The sequence below is a fragment of the Pyrus communis genome, chromosome 1 (genome assembly GCF_963583255.1).
Source record: "Pyrus communis chromosome 1, drPyrComm1.1, whole genome shotgun sequence".
In the NCBI taxonomy this organism is placed as follows: Eukaryota; Viridiplantae; Streptophyta; class Magnoliopsida; order Rosales; family Rosaceae; genus Pyrus; species Pyrus communis.
In genome coordinates this window covers 32,491,175-32,515,665 of record NC_084803.1, presented here as the reverse complement: position 1 = coordinate 32,515,665, position 24,491 = coordinate 32,491,175, and the positions used below count along the sequence as shown (strand labels likewise).

General features: G+C 36.7%; 3 protein-coding genes across 3 annotated transcripts; all 3 read right to left on the bottom strand.

Moving 5' to 3' along the window:
• Positions 1-3,010: 3,010 nt before the first annotated feature.
• On the bottom strand, positions 3,011-4,965 carry LOC137739268 (NAC domain-containing protein 2-like). The gene is made up of 3 exons (XM_068478825.1): positions 4,700-4,965; positions 4,319-4,593; positions 3,011-3,804 (listed from the first exon to the last, which is right to left on the bottom strand). The coding sequence occupies exons 1-3, from the start codon at positions 4,860-4,862 to the stop codon at positions 3,352-3,354; spliced, it is 891 nt and encodes a 296-aa protein (XP_068334926.1). The 5' UTR covers positions 4,863-4,965; the 3' UTR covers positions 3,011-3,351.
• A 12,549-nt stretch (positions 4,966-17,514) lies between these two features.
• Positions 17,515-18,461, bottom strand: LOC137728435 (E3 ubiquitin ligase BIG BROTHER-related-like). Its single transcript, XM_068467221.1, has one exon. It carries the CDS (start codon positions 18,305-18,307, stop codon positions 17,660-17,662), a length of 648 nt encoding a protein of 215 aa, XP_068323322.1. The 5' UTR covers positions 18,308-18,461; the 3' UTR covers positions 17,515-17,659.
• Positions 18,462-19,910: 1,449 nt separating this feature from the next.
• On the bottom strand, positions 19,911-22,863 carry LOC137737794 (proteasome subunit beta type-3-A). The gene is made up of 7 exons (XM_068477353.1): positions 22,648-22,863; positions 22,355-22,536; positions 22,121-22,228; positions 21,909-21,998; positions 21,623-21,707; positions 20,904-20,998; positions 19,911-20,249 (listed from the first exon to the last, which is right to left on the bottom strand). Exons 1-7 carry the CDS (start codon positions 22,651-22,653, stop codon positions 20,201-20,203), a joined length of 615 nt encoding a protein of 204 aa, XP_068333454.1. The 5' UTR covers positions 22,654-22,863; the 3' UTR covers positions 19,911-20,200.
• Positions 22,864-24,491: the final 1,628 nt, after the last annotated feature.

The following is a 24,491-nucleotide window of genomic DNA, read 5'->3' as shown; positions in this document are numbered from 1 at the left end:
GCCGAGTAACTAATAAGCTGACTACTTTATTCGGTAGTGTGCGGGGCGTGCCAACTCGTCGGCCGAGTTCGGCCAAGGAGTAAAATATGTTGATGTGGTGTCGGGCGCGCTACTAACTTCTTGATCTTGCGATTGCAGATAAGGAAGGAACACGTCTTGGCCTATGGGTTCTAGAGCCTGAAGACAAGGCTACTAATCTCTTCGAAGTTCACAAATCGTCGGGGCCGGGTTCGGTCTTAGTAATTATATTCGGGAGAGTATAAGTATACTGAACTGGCATCAAACTGTATGGACACAAATACTCGAAAGAGATACATGTCTTGATTGTAAAAGTTGTTCGGCCGTCGGAATGCCGAACTCTAAAATGTGTTTGTGAATATCCAATCATAAAATAAAACTCAGCTTTCAAGGTGCCAAGCCTAGTAACCTAGTAACCTGGTAACACCTCACTTCGCCGAGAAGGCTGATGAGATGACCTCTACCAAAAATGACTCGGAAATCCTTGTCGACTGAGACTTGGATAATAACCGGTAGGTCTTGAAGCAATGTTGTTTATCCAAACTGAAGGTATTCCTCAGTTAGCTGATTCTACGGCTCCAGTGCTGTTTATCCAAACTGAAGATATCGCCAGTTGCCTTCACAATGTTGTTTATCCAAACTAAAGATGTGTTGGTAGGAAGAAAAAGGAAGATGAAAAAATCTCAGGGTTGTTAAGAAGCTTTGCGCATAGCAGTTTGTGTGTTGATTTGAAGGGGCCTTGAATGATGCACTCCCTTCTTTATTTATAGCAGCGAACCCCCCTCATGGCCGAACTAGATATGTACTCGGATTAGAACTTATCAACCCAATCTGATCAGGTTTCGGCCAATCCTAACCCCTATAGGACTTTGAACCAAACTCTTTAACGAACCGGATTCATCCCCTAATTCTAAGCATCTTCAGCTTTAAGACTCCTTGTTGCACTAGGGTTCGACTACCTCACCCTTATCTAAACCAATCCTCCTAGCAACAGGGTTCGACCAACCTTGACTGGACAGCCCATTATAAGATTCTAGATGGTTACTGGGCCAAGAACAACTCTAGGCTCGGCCCAAAATATTATTTTGGGGCCAAATAGTATTTTAAATGTTTTTTTTTGCCAATATACAATGTCACGTGGAAAGAAATTGTACATAATATTATATTATTAGCACAAAACATCAATGCATAAATATATTCGTATCATGAAATTCATAAATATATTCGTATCATGAAATTTGTTGTCAACTTAGACTATGAGGCAAGACCAAATTGAGGCCGATGGGGCACATGCCCATGGCCTGCCAGACCCAGTAGTTCTTGACACGAGAAGTATCTCCATTCAAGATAATGAGCTATATGCAATTATGATTTGAATTAATATAAAACAATATTTCAAGAGTTGAACTCAAAATAATCCATATGATTATAAAACGCCACAGTATTACAAGCTTTTCTCAAATTATAGCACGTTTACAGAAATCGGGGAAAAAAGGTTTCAAGATTTTCATCGATATTTTGGTAGGAAGTGTTAGAAGCTAAAGAGCTTCACCTAAGTTGGTCAAAAATAAAATATATGAATTGCAAGTTAGGGGTGAGGATTGGAGACCAAGAAGTAAAAAGGGTGAACGTTTTCTATCTTGCAAAATAACAGAGAATTAGATGGAGCTATCAACCACATAATACAAGCTGGTTGGATGAAGTGGAAGAGTGTATCGTCGTACGCCACTAAAGCTCAAGGAAAAATTTTATTAGGACGACAATAAGCCCAGTGAACGTTTTATGGCGCGAAATGTTGGGCAGTCAAAAAGCAACACCTACAAAAATTAGTGTAGCAGAGATGAGAATGTTTCGTTGAATGTGTAGGCACACGAGATTCGTTCAATGTGTGGGCACACGAGAAAATGTAGGATTAAGAACGAGTATATCCGAGGTAAAATAAGAGTGGTCGCAATTGAAGATAAGATGAGAGAAAATCGAGATAGATTGGACAAGAGAACCGAAGACTTAGTGATGCTCCGGTTAGAAGATGGGACAATGATACGAAAGCTCAAGACAAAAGGGATAGAGGAAGACATATGAAGACTTTGAAAGAGACAATAAGAAAAAATATGGAGTACTTGGAGTTAACAGAAAACTTAGCGCAAAAATGAGCACAATAATGTTCTATGATTTAATATAGTCAACCTGACTTAATGTGATAGGACTCGTTTGTTATAGGTTTTGGAGATCACGTCTCACCACATTTATAGAGAACCAAATATGAATGACAACAACTTTGCTACATCAGGACAATGTTTGTATGATTCGCTTGCATCTTGAAATAATTATCCTAATAATGTATCTTGAAATAATTCGCTTGCATCTTGAAATGATTAGACCATCTTTATGTGTCTATTATTCCACACAATGTGAACATGACTACAATGCTCCGAGATTATAACGATGTAGATAAAAGTGATAAATATATAAAATTCAACTTGTGTTAAATCTCACGTGTTTATATCTCTTTGTTTTATGAACATAGAAGGTGAAATTTCACTTGTTTACTTGCCACTGCGGTATTGTGATATGACCCAAAACACCAGAACTTAAAGCTTATCGATTTAGATGAATCCAAGAATTGGAAAGTTGGTGAGTCAACAGACACAAATTCAAGTCATTGCCATTAGCCATCCACCTTTTTTCAAAGACCACAACCTAAATTTACAACCTTCTACCTTTGAATATCACTAATTTGGTCCATACTGCGTGCGTTCACGACGGAAGATTTGATTGAGCGAAAGTTTTGATTGGGATGAATTATGACCTAAATTTATGTCTAATATTCTAGCCTAAGTTACAAATGCTACTGTTCGTATTTTTTTGTTGTCAAATGATAGAATTTGCTAAATTTAAGGTCAAATTAATCAACGATGGTGTTTGAATTAATAATACAGTTCTTTTAATGAAAAAATAAAAACTATGAATATCACTAGTTAAGCACACGATAGAAACACAAAAACATATTATTCACTACTACCACCATGAACTGAATTACAAACAAATAGTAGACCCTGTGAACGATATACATAACCTATATATACACATCTCGTACATATTTTACTACTCAAAAGTCTCAAACCTCCTAATTCACTCTTGGAACCCAAAATGCTGGACCCCAACAACTGAATTCCCAATCCCATTCCCCATTCCCCTTTCCCCATTCCCCATTCCCCTTTCCAGATCCGTCGACGCACAAACGCACTCTCATCGACTTCCGTCTCCTGTTGCCGTCCCATGCACCGACTCTAAATACGCTTTAACCTACTCCCCACCACACCCGATCCAAAATCAGTACGGCTTCTGCAGGTACATAAAGATATCCTGCAGCGGCGACATCTCATTCCCGCTCTGGAACTGCGCTCCGAACCCGTTCTCCACCGTCGTATCCATGTAACTGTACGGGATTTCCAGCGCCTTCTCCCACTCCTTCCACTTGGGCTCGCTTTGCACCTCGCACGCCAACTCCGGCGACACCACCTGCTCCGAGCAGCTCGAGTCCGTGTGCAGCTTCGGCACCGAGTCAGAATTGTCGAAGTACACGTAATCGCTCCCGTGACGACTGGGGACCACCGAAGCCGGCGGCGGCGGGCACCTCAGATTATCCGGCTTCCTGTCCTCGAACTCCGAGCCACTGCTCGCGTTACGGCTAGCCGTTCGCTGTTGTTCTTGTTGCTGCTGAGGCTGCTGGTTCTCCACGGTCCCCTTCTTGTTGTATATTCGGCACAGAACCCAATCATCCAGCTGTAAAATCAGACCGTCCATCAATATCCAAAACAATTGTTAATCAACTTGCTACTTAATTAAATTAAGTTAACTAACCTAATTAAATAAATCCTACCCACAAATAGAATCCCCCTATTAATATCAGTCTTATCTTTTAGTTACCGCTAATACGCTTCCGTCAGCGTCACAAGAAAGTTCCAAAATTGGAAATCTTGGTCACACCGTTGATCTAAATTAGGCTCAATATCTACCGTCCTTTTATATGGCCGCCAATTCATTGAAAGAAATGGGACCCCACCCCGATGGGGCATTCGGCATTGGGGGAATATTATTTAGGTCAAAATACGATTTGAACGACGTCGTGTCAAGCGAACCGTCGTCGTCATCGTCATGCAACGAAGTTAGGAATTTACGATTTTACCCCAACCCCTAACGTGGAGAGAGAGAGAGAGAGAGAGAGAGAGAGAGAGAGAGAGAGAGAGAGAGAGAGAGAGAGAGAGAGAGAGAGAGAGAGAGAGAATAGCGTGTATACCCTGAGGCTGTTCTTCTTCCTCGGCGAGCGGTCAACGTCGGCGAGGCGGTATTCGTGCATAATCCAGTTGGTCTTTTCGCCGCGAGGGGCTTTTCCAGCATAGAACACCAGAGCTTTCTTAATCCCCACAGGTTTCGGGTGCCCAATCGGCTTATCGGCCCCGGTCGCCTTCCAGTAGCCGCTTCCGGCCGCCCGGTTCGGCCTCGAACCGTTCGGGTACTTCCGGTCCCTTGGCGAAAAGAAATACCACTCCTTTTCCCCGTACAACGCCAAGCCTGCAACACAAAAATTACTTAGTAAATAAATAATATTAAAAAAATTCGAATTCCCTGAAAACTAAAAAAAATGGAAAAAAAATCGCTCGAATTTAGGGAAATTTACCTGGGAGCTCCCAGGGGTCGTATTTGTAGAGATCGATTTCGGCAATGATCGGAACTGATATCGGCTGCGACGCGCATTTCCGGCAGAGGTAGTGTTTCACCAGCTCCTCGTCCGTCGGGTGGAACCTGAACCCCGGTGGAAGCTGTAAATCGGCGGACGACATTTCAATGGGTGTCGTTTGCACTCTCTATCTCGCTCTCGCAGTCGTTATTTCACTCGCCCTCTGTGCGAAGCAAGCTAGTCGGCACTTGAAACTTGAAACGTAAGGGAGAGAACTGAATATATAGGCTGGTGGGGGGAGGGGAAGGGAGGGACACGTGGGCGATAACGTTTATTGGGCAGTCCGTGCGGACTGGTTTATGGGGGCGTTATGCTGACCGCAGTCGGACACGTGTCGGCCATGGAAGTGCGGTTCGTCGGCAATAGAAACTTATGGAGGTGCTGTTGTCACTGCTTACGCCACCTCTTTTGGACGGGTGTGTGAGTCGGTCAGGGTCGGGTTCTCCCTAGGGATCCGAGTTTATTCGGCGGGTCAATAGCCGACATGGTACGGTGCGTCGGGGTGTACACGTCAGCTGTCGTCTTACACGTGCGCTCTGTATGTCGACAGCTGGATCAAGAAAAATATTGCGGTGCGTAATATTATTACACACGTTTTTGTATTATTACGGTGTTGATTATTCTTCCCTGAGAAAAATATTAAAATTGGAAAAAATAATTAAAATACCTTTTGGGTAGGAAATACGTTGGCATGCTTATCTTCTCGCGAAAGTGAAATATAGAATTCATATTTACTGTGATTTTTCTTTCTTAAATTGTTTTACTATACAAAGTAACAACCGGAAAGGGAAACATGCAAAATCTCCACAAATTTGAATTTTATGGTTTCACTGAATTAAAATGGAAAGAAACGAATTATATAAATAAAGAATAATGCTATTTTTTAAATTTTAAGGTTTTACTGTATTAACATAACATGGATTACTATATTAATTAATTAATTTTTATGCGGCAATTCAGTATGGAAAGAAATGAATGTTATAAATAAAGGGTAATGTTATACTTGATACCTATTTATATTATTATTTGTTTGATTCTGTAATCTAAGTGGAGCATGCCGACACATGTAAGTCTTGTTTTTATTAAAAATATTATATAAAAAATGATATAAATAGATAATAAGAATAATATTTTTTATGAATAAAAGGAAATGATCCGTAGTTATAGGCATGATGGTCGTAGGTTGGCACCGTGGTTGAATGGTTGCGTCAGTTGGAGCTGGCATTATTTTGACTCTTTTGAGACCTAGCTTTATTTCTGCATGTTTATGATTGGTGATTGATTGCTTGACATACACAATGAAATTCACATTCAGCACCCATTAAACAAGGTTATGTTGTATCAAAGATTGTAACTCTTTTAGGACCCATTCACTGTATTGACGCACACGTTACAAGTGTGCATGCCCCAAATAAAATTTAATCCCACCCTAGCTGATATGGACTCATCAATACCATATGTGTGGTTTAGGAGTTATTAACCAACCCTTTTCTTGATTTTTGTTTTTATAAAAACGATTTAATGTACTAACTAGTATCACACTAAATATAAATATACTGAGTAATGTGAATCAAACTCCAGGGCTGAGACTTCTTATAACTCAAACTTCAGGGTTGAGATTTCTTAGAAGTAAAGAGAAATATCATGAGACATACAATTGATTTTTTTTTTTTTTTGTCATACGATAAAGTTTGTTAAATTAGATGTTAGATTACTTACCAACATGGTTCGAACCCACATTGTCATGCAAGGGCTTAACTCCTTTTCACCATTGTGGTAAAGGGCCACTTACACAATTGAGTTCTTCAAAAGTTGTTAAATGGGCGACCTATATGGGTAAAAATGAAACAGGCACAAGTACATGATTTTTAGCTATCGAACAATACAATAGCTACATTACCTGCAATTAGGGATAACAATTCTAACTGTTAAACCCGATAACTGTGAATAACCGTCCGAATGGAATGGATTTGGGCATGGAAGTTTGGGTTTATTCTGGATATGGGGGAAAAACCGTTTATGTTATTCGGTTATGGTTTTGGATATGGTTATAGAGGTCCCAAACTGTATCCATAATCGAATCTGATCCAATTAGTAAATAATATAATTTATATATAATATAATAGTATAATATATATATATATGTATGTATGTATGTATTTGTATATCCATTATTCACCGAACCATTACCTTGAGAATGCAAAAGTTGCATTTTGTAGGAAAGTAAATTTTCGAATCAAAATCAATTTGAACTCAATGGTGCTTATGTGAGATATCAAAGACAAGCCAACATTATCAGTGTTTTAATTTTTATACTCAACAAGATCCATTCATTAGATCATTTTATACATCAAATATTTAATGACGAAATTAATATGTACTAACTTATAATGTCTTAACTGAACTAATATATTTTTTGTATTGACGAAGATTAATATACCCATTAACCGATGGAGAATCCGTTACCCGATGGGTATGGTTATGGATCATACCCGATGGTTAATTTCCAGTTATGGATATTGTTAATTTTCGTGATTATGTGGATGGATATAGCATTTCTGTCCCCAAACCGAACCGTTGCCATCCCTACCTGCAATGTTGATAAAATCTTCTCCCTTGGATCATAATCAAGTTATGCAATCTCTAAAGTCCAATGCAAAGTTTGGAAGGACAATTTGTTGAATAATGATCCTTATTCATTTTGTTGATAAGACCATTAGTCCATCTCTCTAAACAAGAACAATATTTAGCTACTTAAAGATGAGTAGAAACTCCTACTCAAAATTCTTAGTATTTTAATCACAGAGTTTTGTGCTTATGATTATAACCGTTCATACTATGAATCATACTGTAAAGATTATCTCTGCAAAAAATAAATTAAAACTAAAGTCATTTAGTCAATCTATTGTAGCAAATACATAAATAGTTCATAATGCCTTTCCTAATTCCGTTAATTTGTTTTTTAAACAGTTTGATGACTAAACGACCATAGTTTTAATCGATTTTTTGCATAGGTGATCTTTATAGAGTGATTTATAATATGAACGGTTCTTATTATAAACACGAAGTTCTATAAATTAATAACGAACAATTTTGAGAACTTTTGAATATGAATTCATACTCATCTTTGAGTAGCCAAGTATTGTTATTTCAACAATTGACGTGTTTGTGGGATTGGAAACTCCAAGACGATCATGGAAAAAAAGAAGAGGGGAGAGAGGAGGAGGAGAGGAGAGGAAGGGGGGGGGGGGGGGGGGGGGGGGGGGGGGGGGGGGGGGGGGGGGGGGGGGGGGGGTTGGGAACTAAACCTTTTAACCCTTCATATGCTTAAAAATAAAATAAAATAAGATTTCCACAAGAATGATGAAAATCGGAAATTTGAGCATCAACATCAAACATATCAATGCCTAACTTTTTCGTATAATCCTTCTTCAATTTAAAAACAAAAAAAACTTTAGTTTTAGCATGATTCATCACAAAATAAATATCTTGATTAACTTTACCAATTTGCAATAAATATTGTCCTCTGTTAGATCAACCAGTACGACGACGTGTCCATAGGTTACGAATATCTTGATTTACTTTACCAATTTTCAATAAATATTATCCTGTGTTCGATCAACCAGTACGACGACGTGTCCATAGTTTACGAATATCTTGATTAACTTTACCAATTTTCAATAAATATTATCCTGTGTTCGATCAACCAGTACGACGACGTGTCCATAGGTTACGAGCGGCAGGGACCATCGAACCTGAGTTCAGATCTGCTGTGCCGAATTTTCCTCTGCCAACCCTGTGATTGGCTTCATTTGGCGACATCTGTCCTTATCCTTAACTCCCAATTCTTATAATCATCAACATGTTGTGGTTGGGGAAGGGATCTGAGTAGGTTTTTGGGTCGAAAGGAGCTGTTTTGGACAAGTGCCACGTCATCATCACAACAAAGCTTCCAAGGGAGCTGTTTGGACACATGGAGAAGGAAGTGGCCTATAAGGTCATCGCAATCGAAATAGCTAAATATAGCCTCGTTCAGAATTATAGTTCTACAAATTATTATTTTTAAATAAACAATGTCATGTCATAGTCATATGATATTTCCGACCGCATGGACTAAACATAGCATCTTCAATAATTTATTAGTTAATTTAATTAAACTACTGGTATATGTTTTCAAATCTAACCCATGAATTTAAATCAATTATTACAATTGATGAGCTGGGCCAAAAAAAAAGGTTAAAGGGGGGACTAACATTTAGTCAGCCAGTTGCCCATTCAGCCAAATAATGGTCTGATGTGCTCCATAAAATTATAACCTAGTCATCGCTTGGAGATGAGTTTTTGAACAAATCATATTATTTTTTGGCTTTTAGACCTTTAACCCTCTTCATTAGAGATAGACTAATTTCATGGACTCGACTCAAGCTTAGATGGTTGCCCTTATGACCATTAAACAAATTAATTTGGATTAGAACCTTTCTTAATCTTATGCCTAAATTAACTCCGATGATTTTTCTTAGGTGGCAAGATGATTACTTGAGGTAACATGATATTTGAGAGTGGGTGGGTAACAAGGAGAGGTTAGATATGGATTAATGGGAGAAATTTTGTGCGCTCTCACGTGATGGACCAATTCATTCATGTTGTATAAGTATATATTTATCAATGACAGTACACGTGTACTAATATGTGCATGATTTAGATAGAGTATAATTCCTGATAAGTGAAATAGGTCGTATGTGTTATTCGCTAATTTCGTGGGTATTCATTACCGTCGTGTTTTTATCAGCCAGTTAGGAACAAATAAGGTTGTGTTCAACATGACCCAAAAGCCGGAGAGATTTTTCAATATGTCAGTCATATAATTCGGTACATTAAATGTAGTAATACAATTGGTTGAAATTTGAAGAACAAAAAACTTTAACTAATTATATATGACATTTAATGTATCAAGTCATGTTTTTGATACTCTAAATTTTTTTTTTTTCCCAAAAGCGGATGAAAATGACACGTACAATCAAGAATCTAATGTTTATGAGGGTTAGAAATCCGCGAGCGATGGTCAAAAACATGATGGGCTTCTGACCAAAAGCAAAAGGCATGATGGGCTAAGTGGTGGCTGGCCCAACCTCCTTTTTTTAAATTTTTTGTTGAACTTTTATTGTCTCCACTTTTTTTTTAAATAAAAAATTGTGGAGGACAAAATTATTATTTTGCTGAATTCATTCATTATTTTATTTATGTATTTGACTACAATCCTATCAGCCCGCTGAAGTTGCAAACATTGTCAAAATTATTGAATTTATCTCTGATATTTATTGTTAAGTCAAAACTATACAATTTTTTTTCGATATTAAAAGAATAAATTACAATGAAAATTACAAAAGCAGCCTCCACCACAATATTTTTATTTTCACACTTTAGTTTGAATTTCTATTCTCACATATTAAATAACAATAAAAATAAAACAAAGCAGTCGTAAATTTGTACTGTTTTGTCAACAAGCGATCAATGGACCATGACCTTTAAATTTAAAAGGGGTTTAGTGGTTTACTTTAGAAATAGATGGCCTTTTTCAACTCTAAAGTTAGTGGGGGCATCATTTTAAATTAATCTCTTTTTTTTTTTCTTTTTTTTTTTCAAAAAGGCACCAGTGATTTCGTCTCGGCAATTTACTCTTTTAAGGGCCGAAAAAACTCACATAAGCATGTCAGCCTTCCCTTGGCCACCATCGTGCGATTCACTAGCATTAAAAATTGAACCGAAGACATATCGTGTGGAATACAGGCTTGAAATTAGTTCCCAACCACTGGACCAGCCCGGAATGATTATCTCTTAATTCTTGATTAATTAGCAATAGTATCTACAAATACTAGAATCCGAAGAAAATAGAACAGAGACTTGGTCTTTGGGTGTGAACCCTAGAAGAACCTGCCTTACAAACGTCCCATCACATCCTACAATTCAGTTACTTTAAACGGTTGTGATTTCTTTGCCTAAAAGGCTGTAAGCACTGGGCAGAAAATGGCTCAAGTGACCAAGTGAATTGAACACGTTTTTATTATCTTGTTGTCAAATGATGTGAATCCAAGGGCGGCGCTACGAACAGCCGCCAATTTGTCTCATGCTTAATCCAATTTCCACACCTCCAAAAAATGGTGTTTGAACCGAAAGTAATTGCAACTTGATCACCTTGTTTTTGCAATGATAAAACTATTTGATTCGGGCAGCACCGTAAAACCACTCGAACAACTTGTTTTTAAGCCATTGATCCTTGTCGTTGGACAATTCTGAGGTGGTGTGGAAATCTGTTTGTCGTTGAAATGATGTCGGCGGAACTCTTGCGTACGTAGGTGAAGAATTGTCGACTATTAATGTACATTGGTTTGAAGGAGTTTTAACGAAACATTTTCGAAACTGTTTATTTTTAATGAAAATGATATTTTTATTTTAAAAAATCACTTATACTATTCACTTATCACACATTTTTGTCATTTTGATTAAAACTCAAAGTTTTTAAGACATTTTCATCAATTTTTCTTTGATTTTGATGATTTAGTTTACTAATGTTGGTCTTATCCGACAGTTGATAGTCATTCACGTGCACATAAATATGCCCTACTTCAACCATAATCAGTTAATGAACACTAAATTCTTGCGGACGTGATTGACTGGCGACTGTTGAGGTATATATCAATTTTGATGACTGAATCTACTAACATCACAGATGAATGTGTTGGCTTAATATACACTTTAAGTGTGAACAAATTTTGTTTTCGTTTTTAAAATGGAAATGAGAGAGAGAGAGAGAGAGAGAGCACTGTGGGGGTGGGAGTGAGGAAAAAGAAAGTGTTTATAGCCGTAGCAATATAAACAAGAATACTCATGGGAAAGAAGTTTTGTCTTTAATTTTTTATTTTCTAATATTAGATGAAATCACATGTGGATAAGGCTTAAATAAATATATATAAAAAATAAGTAAAATTTGGTTTTTTTAAATTACATTATTACCTATGTTTTTTTTTTTGTGATACAAGAGTCAATAGTCTTTTCACTGTTTTTCAATTAATAAAGAGAGTTTTATCAATATATAGTTTGAATTATGTATTTACATCAACAATTGACATCATTTATGCATGCCTAGATCATTTATATCAACAAACAATTATCTGTTTTCAAGATTGAAAACCTTCCCATTCATTTACACTAAAAGAAGAAAACCTACTCGTGCACTTCCTAATTTTTCTTGTCGTTTGTGTGACAAAGTAGAGCATGCACGAACAAATTAAGGACATGACTTTTATTCACAACAAATTAAAATATTGCATATACGTCCAATTAAAGGTTTAAGATTTGTTGTGGCCAATGGTGCAGGTGGCGACAAAATTAGACCTGCTGAGATCGACCCACAGGGCAGATACAACCTATAGCCTATATAGGGAAGAGATCCGGCCAAAGCCACTAGATCGAGTAATTCGAACTTTTGAAATTTCATCAAACGATCTATCTGTTTTGATTTTTTAAAAGTTATAATAATTTTTTACCGTTGGATAAATTTCAAAGGCTTGGATTACTTGATCCAGTGACCTTGGTGGAAGAGATCCAGAGAGGATCTCTTCTCACTTATATATAACGAGTAATGTTAGGAAGACTAAATTTGTAAATAAAGTTTTGAAAACTAAATAACATGTAAGTTGATGATTGGTTTATTTACTTACAAGTTGATAAACATGTTTATTTTTATTGGTAACATATTATTTAGTTTGTAAATATAATTTTTTAATTTAATCTTTCTAACATTAACGTGTAGGGAAGTAGATTAATGGCGGCGCCCATGGACCCTTCAAACATTTAATAATCCTCCACTTTCCTTATGGTCTCTTATTCTTTTGTCCATACCGGATTAGGATACAGCTGTTATATAGAAATCTTGACAATTTCTGTGCTTTCCTTTCCCTTCAAAGGCTTCATGTTTACATCATCTTCTTCAACATAGTCTCAAAGCAGCTCACCGTTTAAATGAGAGCGGATTGGACGGTTCACTTGATTCTAGGTATGTTAATCAAGAAATGAATGTCAGTTTCTAGATTTTAGCAAAAACTAAATTAGTTGTGGGTGGAACGTATTAGATTCATCTTGGTAACTCGACCTGAACTAGACTATTCAATTAAATTAGATTAATGTCTGGATCATTGTTTGATGAACTTATAAATACTAGAACTTGTGTTTTTTTTTTTTTTTTTTTTAACAAATGATATTATTTATATTAAAGTGGTGTGAGAGTGTGTTAAGCCTTACAATGGCCTAGTAATAATTTGATTCAAATTTGTCTTTGACGAGAATCGAACCTAAAATCTTTTTTTTACAAATGAATAAGAATATTACTAAATCGTAGTACTAAATGGTAGAACTTGAGTTATGAAAAAAAAAATCTAATATATTGTGTCAACAAGTCTCATCTAATAAAGGGGGAGGACTCTTGGTACTAAATTGGTCATTTAGGGTTAGTTTGGGATTGCTATGTTTTTTTTTTTTTTTTTTTTAAACTGCTTATGTTGTACTTTAAGAACAATTAGCTGCAAAATAAAGCAGTTGAACGTTTGATAAACTTTATTTTTAAAAGTGTTGTAAGTATGAAAAGTAGTGTAAAAGCGTTTAATAAATTTTAATGTAAAAATTTTAGAATTGTATATAATGACAAATATGCATGATGGCTTGGATTACCAAAAAAATATATATATATACATGATGGCGTGGGTGATGACAACGACGACGATAGCAAGGGCCATGGTTTGTGATGGTGCCAATGATGGGGGTGTGGTTGTTGGGCTGCAGAGGCAACAATGGTGGTAGGGGCAACAACAACAACAATATTGGGGGTTGTGGTGACAGTGGTGGCGGTTGTGGTGGCAGTGGTTGCGGTTGTGTTTATGGTGGTGCTGGTGGTGACAACGATGGTAGTGGCAGTTGTGGTGATAGTGATGGCGGGTATGGCTATGGTGGTGGTTGTAGTGGTGTAAGTGGTGGCGCGATTGTGGTGTGGTGGAAGCGGCAACCATGGTGGTGCTAATGGAAATGGTGACGTAGGAGGTTAAGGTTTGTAGTGGTAGGTGATGGTGGTTACTTTGCTCCAACGTTCTAAAAGAAGTTAGGTGCTAATTGGGCGGTGAGCTGGGGCTTAGCGCCTCATCGGCTAGGCGGGGCTTAGGCACGCGCCTAGGCGGACTAGGCGGATTTAAGTAAATCTATTATATTTCGTGTAAATAAGTGTCTTCTTATACTTAAAATTTATATACTTTCTTCATAAACCACAATATAGAATGACATACATATTATTAAGTATTGGAACATAATGAAAAAATGGGGAACAAGGATATAATGTGTCTTCATTTAAGTATGCAACAAGTCTCTTACAATTTATTGAAAAAAATAAAATTTAAAATGAAAGTTATCTATTTTTTGTCTAAGTGAGTCGCGACCTAGGCAGGTGCCTAAGCGGGTCTGGAGAGTTAGGCGGTCTAGACGAGCGTCTCAGCAAGTCTAGGCAACCTTTCTTAATTTTCAAACGCCTAGACATTAATCGGGGCTGTAACCAGCCACCTATTATATTGAATGCATCTCACATTAAATTTAATACTAAATAACTTATTTAACCTACTATACAATGACAATTTCAATCTTAAAATAATTAAAAAAAATTCTAAATACACCCCAAATCATTTTAAATTGTTTATCTCAAAATTATTTATCTTCTTCAACTCTCAGACAAAGTGAATGTTCTTGATGATCTTTAGATGAAGGCACTGGTTTTTGTTGATAAAGCTTTCTCTTGCTTATGAGGCAAAGAAAATAGTCATGAAGTAGTGATATCAATGCATCTCCAGGAATAGGGAAGGAAGTCATAACATGTTACAAAACATAAGCAGTGCCCATCAATGCTCCGTTGGTTTCTTGTGTGCTGTTTATTAAAGCAATGAAGATATAAGAACGTGTTGAAAGTTTTGTACTTTCTGTTTTTTATTCTTGGGTTTTTGTTTTTGTAGTTGAATGAAAATGCATAAACAAAAACTGCAGTAATTGTTTGACACCCAAGAGCTAGACATCTCTTATGGCTCTCTCCATATGTCTCTTTGTGCACACATAATAATCTTAAAACAAGAAGAAGGATACTTCCTTGATCTTTTTTCAATTCCATGTTATTTCTTTACTTAAAATAAATAGAAGAATGATACTTCCATGATTTTTCACTTGCACCTAAGATGTAAGATGTGAAGAGTGTGAAGTGTATATAGAAAATATGGGGTATAGAAAATATAAAGTATATGTTGAGAGTGTGGGGTGTGAGGGTATTATGGGGAATTACGTGGGGTGTATTAAGTATGTGGGGTGCATTAAACAAAATATGGGGTGTTAATATAAAAAGTCTTTATTTTTTTAATATTAGATAAAATCACATGTGGATAAGGCTTAAATAAATAAATAAATAAAATAAAATTATTGATCATATTTTTGTTTCTGTGATAGAAGAATCAATAGTCTTTTTACCGTTTTTCAGTTAATAAAGAAAATTCTATTAATATGTAATTTAAAATGCATTGACATCAACAATTGACATCATATATACATGCCTAAATACACAATGCATTAATAATAATATCTCAATATTTTATATTTATACCAACGATCGACAATTATCTACCTTCAACATTGAAAACCTTCCGACTCATTTACACTAAAAGAAGAAAACCTACTCGTGCACTATCTAATTTTTCTTGTCGTTTGTGTGACAAAGTAGAGCATGCATGAACAAATTAAGGACATGACTTTTATTCACAATAGTTGAAATTTTAGGTGTTTGCCAAATTAAAATATTGCGCATATGTCCAATTAAGGGTCTAAGATTTGTAGTGGCCAACGGTGCAGGTGGCGACAAAATTAGACCTGCTGAGACCGACCCACAGGGCAGATACAACCTGTAGGCGATTAGGTTAATGGCGGCGCACATGAACCTTTCAAACTTTTAATAATCCTCCACTTTCCTTGTAGTCTCTTCTTCTTGTGTCCGTATCGGATTAAGATATAGCTGTTAATCTTGACAATTTCTTCGTTTCCTTGCCATTGAAAGGCTTCACGTTGGAAGGGGATTCTTCTACCCTCCTATTTCCATTTACTTCTTTTATATATTATTTTTTATCTTATTATTTTTATAAAAAAATCAATACAAAATATTGATATAATTTAAAAATAACCATTCAAATAAGAGAGCATAAAAAAATAAAAAAATTAAGAAAATAGAGAATTCTCCTCTCTTCATGTTTACATCATCTCCTTCAACATATGCTCAAAGCAGCTCACCATTTAAATGAGAGCGGATTGGACAGTTCACTTTATTCTAGGTATTTAATCAATAGAATGTCAGATTCTAGATTTTATGAAAAAAATAAATTAGTCGTGGAACTTATTAGATTCATTTTGGTGATTTGACCTGAATTCGACTGTTCAATTAATTTAGATTAATGTATTGATCTTCGTTTGATAAACTTATAAATATTCGAACTTGAGTGTTTATTTATTTATTTTTGAACAATTGATATTATCTATATTAAGGCGATGTAAGGTGATGTGGGAGTGTGTTAAGCTTTACAATGACTTAGCAATAATGTGGTTCAAATTTGTTTTTAACGAGAATCAAATCTAAGACATCTCACTTACAAGTGAATAAGAATACTACTAGACCATAATACTAAATGGTCGAACTTGAGTTATGAAAAACAAAATATATTGTGTCAACAAGTCTCATCTAATAAAGCGGGGACTCTTGGTACTAAATCGGTCATTTAGAATTAGTTTGGGATTGCTGTGCTTTTTTTTTTTTTTAAATTGCTTATGTTGTACTTTAAGAATAATCAGCTGCAAAATAAAGCAGTTGAATGTTTGATAAACTTTATTTTTAAAAGTATTGTAAGTATAAAAAATAGTGTAAAAGCATTTAGTAAATTTTAATGTAAAAATTATATAATTGTATATAATGAGAAATATACATGATGGTGTGGGTGATGATGACGACGACGGTAGCAAGGGCCATGGTTTGTGATGTTGGTGGTGATGGTGCCAATAATGGGGTATGGTGGTTGGGCTGCATAGGTAACAGTGGTGATAGGGGCAACGACAACAACGATGTTGGGGGTTGTGGTGGCAGTGGTTGTGGTTGTGGTGGTGACGGTGACGACAACGATGGTAATGGCCGTTGTGGTGGTAGTGATGGTGGATATGGTTTGTGGTGGTGGTTGTAGTGGTGTAAGTGGTGGCGCGATTGTGGTGTGGTGGTGGCAACAACAATGGTGGTGCTAATGGAAACGGTGACGTAAGAGTTTAAGGTTTTTAGTGGTCGGTGGTGGTGGTTACTTTGTTCTACAAGGATTAAATATGTCTAGAAGGATAAATAATATATTTTTAAAAAATTAATAAGCGTATTACAGGAATTAAAAATATTCATTAAAAGGCTCAACTTCGCTTTTTATTAAAGCAGTTGCTGTTGTCTGGAAGTAATTACTTTTAAAATAAGCAGAATATTTAATTTTTACCAACATTTTTTTACTGCTTAACTTTAAAGTGAAGTAGATTTTGGTGGGAAAAAAAAAATAATATCAAACTGGCCCTTAGTTGCAACTTGCAACCTCAATATGCATAGTTTTACAAAATTATTTCAGTTTAGAGAGAAAATTATAGATAAAGTATATTCTATGGTCTTTTATTTCTTCATTCATTACCAAATTCCAACTAATTACACCATTCATTACCAAATTCCAACTAATTACCTAGAACTGAAACACAAATCTTGTACATTTATACTTTGCAATCAAACCCATAAAATAAAATGAAATGCATAACCCTAATTATTTATAAATTCTTGGTCTTGGATGATGAGGATGGTGATGAAACTTCTGTGCTGCAAATAGGACAACTCTTTTTAATCTGAAGCCATTGGCTTATACACTCCCAATGATAAGGGTGTTCACAGGACAATGCAGCTAGTAATTCACCATCTTCATATTCGATCTGACAAACCACACACCGATCGATGCTAGTCTTGCTCTGATCGACCGCTAATTTGCAGGTGTAGGGATGCAAACATGTAGAAATCTCACTGCTGGGAAGTCCTCTTTTTTCTTCCCCTATGAACTCTCCAAGTGCTAACAATTCCTCATAAGTTAGTTCATCCACGTCCAAATCATCCATTTCTTGGTAGCTGCTGCTGCTGCTGCCAATTTCTTCGTCCTCAAAAAACCTGAAATCACCAGCATCAAATTGTCTGCTTTCGGAGAAAGCAGCGTTGTCTGGATCATAGTTTTCATTAGAGGACGAAGAAGCATCATCAATTTCAGCATCGTCTTCTTCACTATCGCTTTCTATGGTTTCGAGCATTGTGTAGGCCTGCTCTTGCTCTTGCATAGCCATGGCTAGAATGAAATCTGCGCTCACTTGGTTGAGTTCGGTGAAAGGGGTCCTCCGGGAAGATTGTTTGGCTCGTTCTTCTTCTCCGTCCATTGAAAACTACGATCAATCTCTTCCAGAAACGCAGTGTCAAAAAACCAGATTCATTTGAGATATATGAGGGGAAACTATTGGATTATTTTTATGAGGTTTCTTGAGAGAAAAGGCAACGTCCCTTGGAAGCAATGGGAAACCTATTCCTCATCGATACAAGTATTCCAGATTCCTAGTTCAAATTCGTGTGCCAAAGAAAATGATCTCCCATAATTTACAACTTCTTAGTCCAAAATTTTGGGCTCCTAGGTTGTGACTTGTACCCTACGCAATCGGCAATTCCCTCTCCGCTGGGCAAAGACAATCCTCTTGTCAACTTGTTCACATCCATGGTCCCCAGAATAATTAATTATGAGGTTAAGCAGATGATTAGCAGAAGGCCTTTAATCATAAAGAGATTTTCTATTTCTAAAGACTAACACAACTCTCGTAGTAGAAGACCAAGCGATCAGACCGAAAACTGTTTCGGTGTTATCTTTTGTTTTCGTTTAAGAAATTGTGCGAGATTACCTTTGTGTTCTTGGTTTCATGGGTTGATTCAAGGTTTCTTCATGTCTACTTATGTGAAACGGGAGGAACTCGTGAATAGAGGAGAGAAAACAATCTAATTATAAAAGGTTCAAGTATTGTTAGTGTTTAAAATATCGGTATACGTGGAAATATCGATATGCAAATATGTGAAAATATCGACGGATATGTCGAAATTGATATTGGTTGCCTTCGATGGAAATGATGGAAATTTAAGATGAAATTTTAAGAATTATCAAATATTGGTTTGGACAAAATATAAGAGACTCTCCGATATTTAACAGATGTATCAGAAATACCGACGATATATGTCGATTTTAGCCTAAACTTAAGAGTTTGTCCGACATGAGGTGAAATTTAGACTTTCCCCCATTTCCATATATTTCTCTAATTTTTTTATACTTCCATCAAAATATCTCATATCAAAAAAATATTAAACATTGAGTATTGTATATTACGCAATGTAACATGAGATCCACATAATTTTTTTTTTTTTAATTTTATTCAATACAATAATGGTAGAAAAGTCAGGAATCAAGTCGTTGTGATATTTAAAGTAAACAGGTCAAAAGAATTCAACCAATCCCATATGGGGTGGGGTATAGCGTAATAATGTTCGTGTAAAACGGTGGCTCGGTGAAGGAATATGCTTTATTTGCCACCACTGACTTGCGTATGCCACAAGCGAAGCGATGACACCAGCATTGAACTAGTTGAGAATGTTGTGAAAGTGTTGCTGAATAGACGCCAGACTAATCCATTCCTGATAAAAAGATCAAGTTTCTCCCCAAAACATTGCTCTCATGGACCTTGTAGCTCAGTTGGTCAAGAGTTTTCATCCCCTACACCCGAGTTTCAAGTTCGATTACCCCTCTTCCAATGTCTTGCTTACGTCAAAATACGAAAATAAATATCGAGCTTATCCAGTACCGATTAACACGTCGGTCGGGTTCTCCCACTCTCGTCAAAACGCAAGACTTTTGTTAACAGCATGTCTTTCACCATAACACCACTTCTACGAAACAGAACTGAACACAAGAGAGTAACATCATGTGTTCCGAATACGCACCACGAATAAATTCGAGATAATGCTTAGAAACAGCAAATACATCTGGATAAATTCGAAAACTGTTCAGAAACATTCATGAGCGTGCCAACTGAAACATATTTGAATTCCCGGCATTTTCTCCAAGTGACCTATGATCCCAATGTCTATACTCGTCAAAGTACATTAAATCAAAACATAACAAGGGGCCTATGATCGCCAAGAATGCTTATGTTCACGTCAAAGCTACATAAACACTTGAGGAAAAGATGCAGCCAGAACAAAACGCAAGAGGATTCACTAAAAGGCATGCAGCGAGGTCAGTCCATTCTTCCCTTCAAGATCTTCTCCTGCACTTCAGTTGGTGTTCTGCAGAAAAATGAATGCACGTGTTAAAACGGGTAGTGTTACTTCTCACATAAATGAAGGGAATTAAATGACCCTCACAAATCTTAATTACTGTGAAGTCGTAACATAGGGAGAATAAGGATATAAAGAACATGAAGGAAAAATCAACAACAATGGATTTGAGAATTCAGACCACCAAAGAAATTGATTCCTGAGATTCCAAATAATGTTAACCGGTTAGGGAATTAGGTTTTATTTACGCTCTACTGTATCACCAACATGATAACAAATCCAAATGTAACGGTAAGAGTAGCCACTGGTAACGACAATGTAGCTTTAACCTTCAGGACAAACAACATTCCTGGATTTCACATAGCATTAATCATATTATGTAAAGCACAATGTTACAGTGTTTCACAATTATTTCCCCGATATCAGGTTCAGCTGAAGTATATATAGCTACTTGCTTTATTTGGCAGGCAAAGAGATGGAAGAAATGATTCGAATCCTATATCAGCATCTTGAAGTATGAATGACAAAACGAACAATAGAATCTTACAGTGCTTCAAGAGACATTCGCTCTCTATGTACACACCTATCTTCATTTATAATACCGTTTGTATAGAAATTGCATGATAAGAATATCTGAATAAGTAAAGAGAACGTAAGGCTTACACGACAAAGACGTGGCCTCCCCAACCACTTAGACAGTCTCGATCTACTGATGAAAGCAATGCTTGAGAGACAGTCTCAAACAATTCCTCTGGTTCCTGATTGACAATTGGTAGACAAACTCCTGTTAGAGGCTTAGAGCTGTTCTCATTAGTAATAAATATAATAAAGGAGATGGGCATTTTAGCGGTACTAGGAGCAAACATTATCACAATGATCTAATTGATCAGACAGCAATAAATTTTCAGCCCCACAGAATCCTCTACATGATTATTGAAGTTCAGTTGGCAATGGAGCCAACTGTTTATCTCTATATATGCTTTTATTTATGTAGCATTTCCCCTGAATTATATTGCCCCTTCCCCAACTCCTTTCAGTAGTAGCAACACACACACACACACAGAGACAAAAGGGTGCAACTGATTGGAGATCTCTCAGCTTGTTTTTTTTCTTGATTTGAAGAGCCCCATTCTCAAAGCAACAACACATCTATACCATTAAATATGAATCACAGTGGCCTGAGACAGCGTGTCACAGTTACGTGCCTGAATGTTCATTATATATGGGAGACATATGATTCAACAGAATATCTGAAGCACCTAAAACTGAAATTCTCATATCTGAAGAAGTACATAAGCAGATCAACGGCAACAACAACCAGATCAAATAAAATATTGACCAACCATTGATAAAGCTAGTGCAAATTGAATAGAGAAACTAACCATATCAGGCTTGAACATTGCCTCACAAGCACCATAAAGGGACTCGGATGCAGTACCAGCAACAACAAAGTCTTTTGCTAGTTCCCTACATATACAGAACACAAGTAACGTCACAACAAGAAGCAAAATCCACATCAACACACAAACAAAATAGAAGTAGCAAGCATGAATATTTATCCAATTTGGGAAGATGAAGAAACAATTTTGAAGTCCTTAGCATATGGGCAGCTAAAAAGTTATGAGAAAGTCGAAAAAGAAAACGAGTGAAAGACAAAAAATAACTTACTTGGCTCCAATTGAATCCATAGTACAGATGAATGGCTTGTCTTCATCACCTAACCCAGCAATTACAGGCTGAGTGAAGTAGGGACCAAACCTAAATCACAAAAAGCAAGACAAACCTTTAGTTCCTCATCACATTAGACTAAAGTAATCAATACCCATTAAACTTCCTAAGTATATATAAAAAAAAGGATCAGATTTGAGCAAATTCCAAACCTTTTCTCATACAGAATAGCCGAAACGAGGCTCGCAAAAGTCTCGGGCTTCATATCCCTCTCCTCACGAAGCTGGTACAGCTTGTGCCGAAACATGAGCCTCTGATACCTACAAGTTCACACCAAAATCCCCAAAAATCACACGAAGGAACGCAAAAATAATATATGTACATATATATATATATATATAGAGAGAGAGAGAGAGAGAGAGAGAGAGAGAGAGAGAGAGATGTACAGAGTCTGAGCGTCCGTGGCGAGGCCGGAGAGGCCGATGAAGAGCCTATCATGGACTTGGCTAATCCTCTTGAAGTCGGTGGCGACGGTCTGGAGCTGAACACCGAGGCGGCGATCGCTGGCGATGGCGAAGCAGTTCTTCCCCACCATTGCGACCAGTGCACTCCCATTGTACTCGGTGATCTGGCAACCAAAATTTTCAAAACAAAAATCAAAATCCCCCGTTGGGTAATTACGAAAACCCTAATCAGCATCTGTGCGAGTAAAGAATCAAGCTTTGCATCTTCAACTTACCGACATCGGAGAATTAGGGTTTCTCAAAAATCAGAATCGAAATCCAATTGCTTTCACAGACAACTGAAAAGAGAGGGGGAGAGAGAGATCGTTTCGTTCGTGGAAATGCGTTGCGCACAAGAACACTAAATTATAGGTCGCTTGATTTCTTCGGCGTCACTCCAGCCCTTCCTTCCAGTGTTTGTTTTTTTTCTTTTTTCTTTTCTTTTCTTCCAGTTGTGTGTATTGGGTCAAAATTCTAGATATGGGCTGTGCCATTTTCTTATGCATCAAAATATTAGATTGGGCTAGGTAGAGCAAATTTACCCAACTTGTTCCAACCATTGGGCCAAATATGAGTTTTAACTCAAAACTCTTCTTTTAGGGTAAATTTAGTCCAAGATTCCTCTTGGATTAGTGGACTGACCTACCATATATGTGTATTTCGTTTTAGTTTTATATTTATAAATTTATTGAATCCAACAATTAAAATCTAAAAAATCTAATGATCTAAATTTAAATCTAACGTCTAAAATAATTTAAAAAAAAAAAATTCTTTCATGTGTTTCATATTCTTTCATAGTGTTTCATGGTGTCAGTTTAGTGATTTTCAATATTTATCGGAATATAAATATTTTTAGGTTAAAATGTTCATAACATTAAACTATATAGTCTACATAATTTTTTTTAAAGTTACTTTAAGAACAAAATTATCCTAAATTCATTCTTTAAAGTCATCTCCAATAGAAAGTGTGACAACCCATCCCAAAATTTACCTTCGATGGTGTGGAATGATGATTTTGCCCTTGGACGTTAGTTGGTGTTTTGGGTGATTTGTTTTCTTTTGTTTTGGGTTGGCTGCCTTCAGGACACACACAACCCTAAACCAACCCATGGACCCTCCCTCTCTCTTCTCCCTCTCGGATATTTCTATAAATTCCGTACAAGTTATACGGACAACCTTTGATTCAGCCATTTCCTGCACGGATCGAGACCTTGAAGGTGGATTTCATGTTCCTTGTAAGCTCCTGAGTACATCCATACCATTTTTAGAACTTGAAACCCTTAAAAACCCGAGAACCCGAGATCCCAGTTTGAGGTACTGTTCATGCATACGTAAATACGAAGGTTTCAGAGGATTCTAAGGTTATATTGAGCTTTAAGACACTCTCACGAAGCTCAGAGAAGCATTTTGGAGGAAATTGGACGTCAGGAAACTCGAGAATAGTGAGTTGCAGAGGTGACCGGAATATCACGATTTTTCCGGCGATATTCCATCCTTGTTGGGGTTCAAATAGGTAAGGGAATGTTCTACTTGTTGTGAGCTTCAATTTGGTACTGATTTCATGAAATTTGGATGAAAAACGATTGAGATATAAAGGTTTAAAGTTTTTCCCAGTTTCCGGCGATAGCGACGGAGTCTCGCGACTAGCCAGAGAAAAAAGGGGAATATTCCGTTAATCTTAATGGAATATTCATAACGGCAGTTAACGGCGTCAAGTTAGTTTTAACGGAATATGCTTGCTTTTGGACGAAATATTCCTAACGGCGTTAATTATTTTAAAAATATGGGGATGTTCGTGAGGTTGAGTAGATCACGTTGGTATATTCAAACACCCCGTTTGAGCAATGTATGAGAAGTTATTACCTAGTTTTGGGTTATGTGCGTTAAATTAATGTTTATATGGTTGTTTCGCATATATATGAGACCTATCATGATGACGAACACAGTTACTCGAGGCTAGGGGGCTACAACCCTTCCATATACCAGTGAGTGGGTATTTTCCTTTTATCGTATTTATATGACTGATAATTCCACAAACGTTTACAAATTGAATTTCATATAATTTCTGTTAATGCTTTGG

Excerpts from the sequence above, each read along its gene's own strand:
- LOC137739268 (XM_068478825.1), bottom strand. The coding sequence starts at position 4,862 with ATGTCGTCCGCCGATTTACAGCTTCCACCGGGGTTCAGGTTCCACCCG. Across the intron at positions 4,594-4,699 it reads CGACCCCTGGGAGCTCCCAG|GCTTGGCGTTGTACGGGGAA; the intron begins GTAAATTTCCCT and ends TTTGTGTTGCAG. Across the intron at positions 3,805-4,318 it reads GGAAGAAGAACAGCCTCAGG|CTGGATGATTGGGTTCTGTG; the intron begins GTATACACGCTA and ends CTGATTTTACAG.
- LOC137728435 (XM_068467221.1), bottom strand. The coding sequence starts at position 18,307 with ATGGACGGAGAAGAAGAACGAGCCAAACAATCTTCCCGGAGGACCCCT.
- LOC137737794 (XM_068477353.1), bottom strand. Across the intron at positions 22,229-22,354 it reads GCCACGGACGCTCAGACTCT|GTATCAGAGGCTCATGTTTC; the intron begins GTACATCTCTCT and ends GTGAACTTGTAG. Across the intron at positions 21,999-22,120 it reads GCTATTCTGTATGAGAAAAG|GTTTGGTCCCTACTTCACTC; the intron begins GTTTGGAATTTG and ends TTTGTGATTTAG.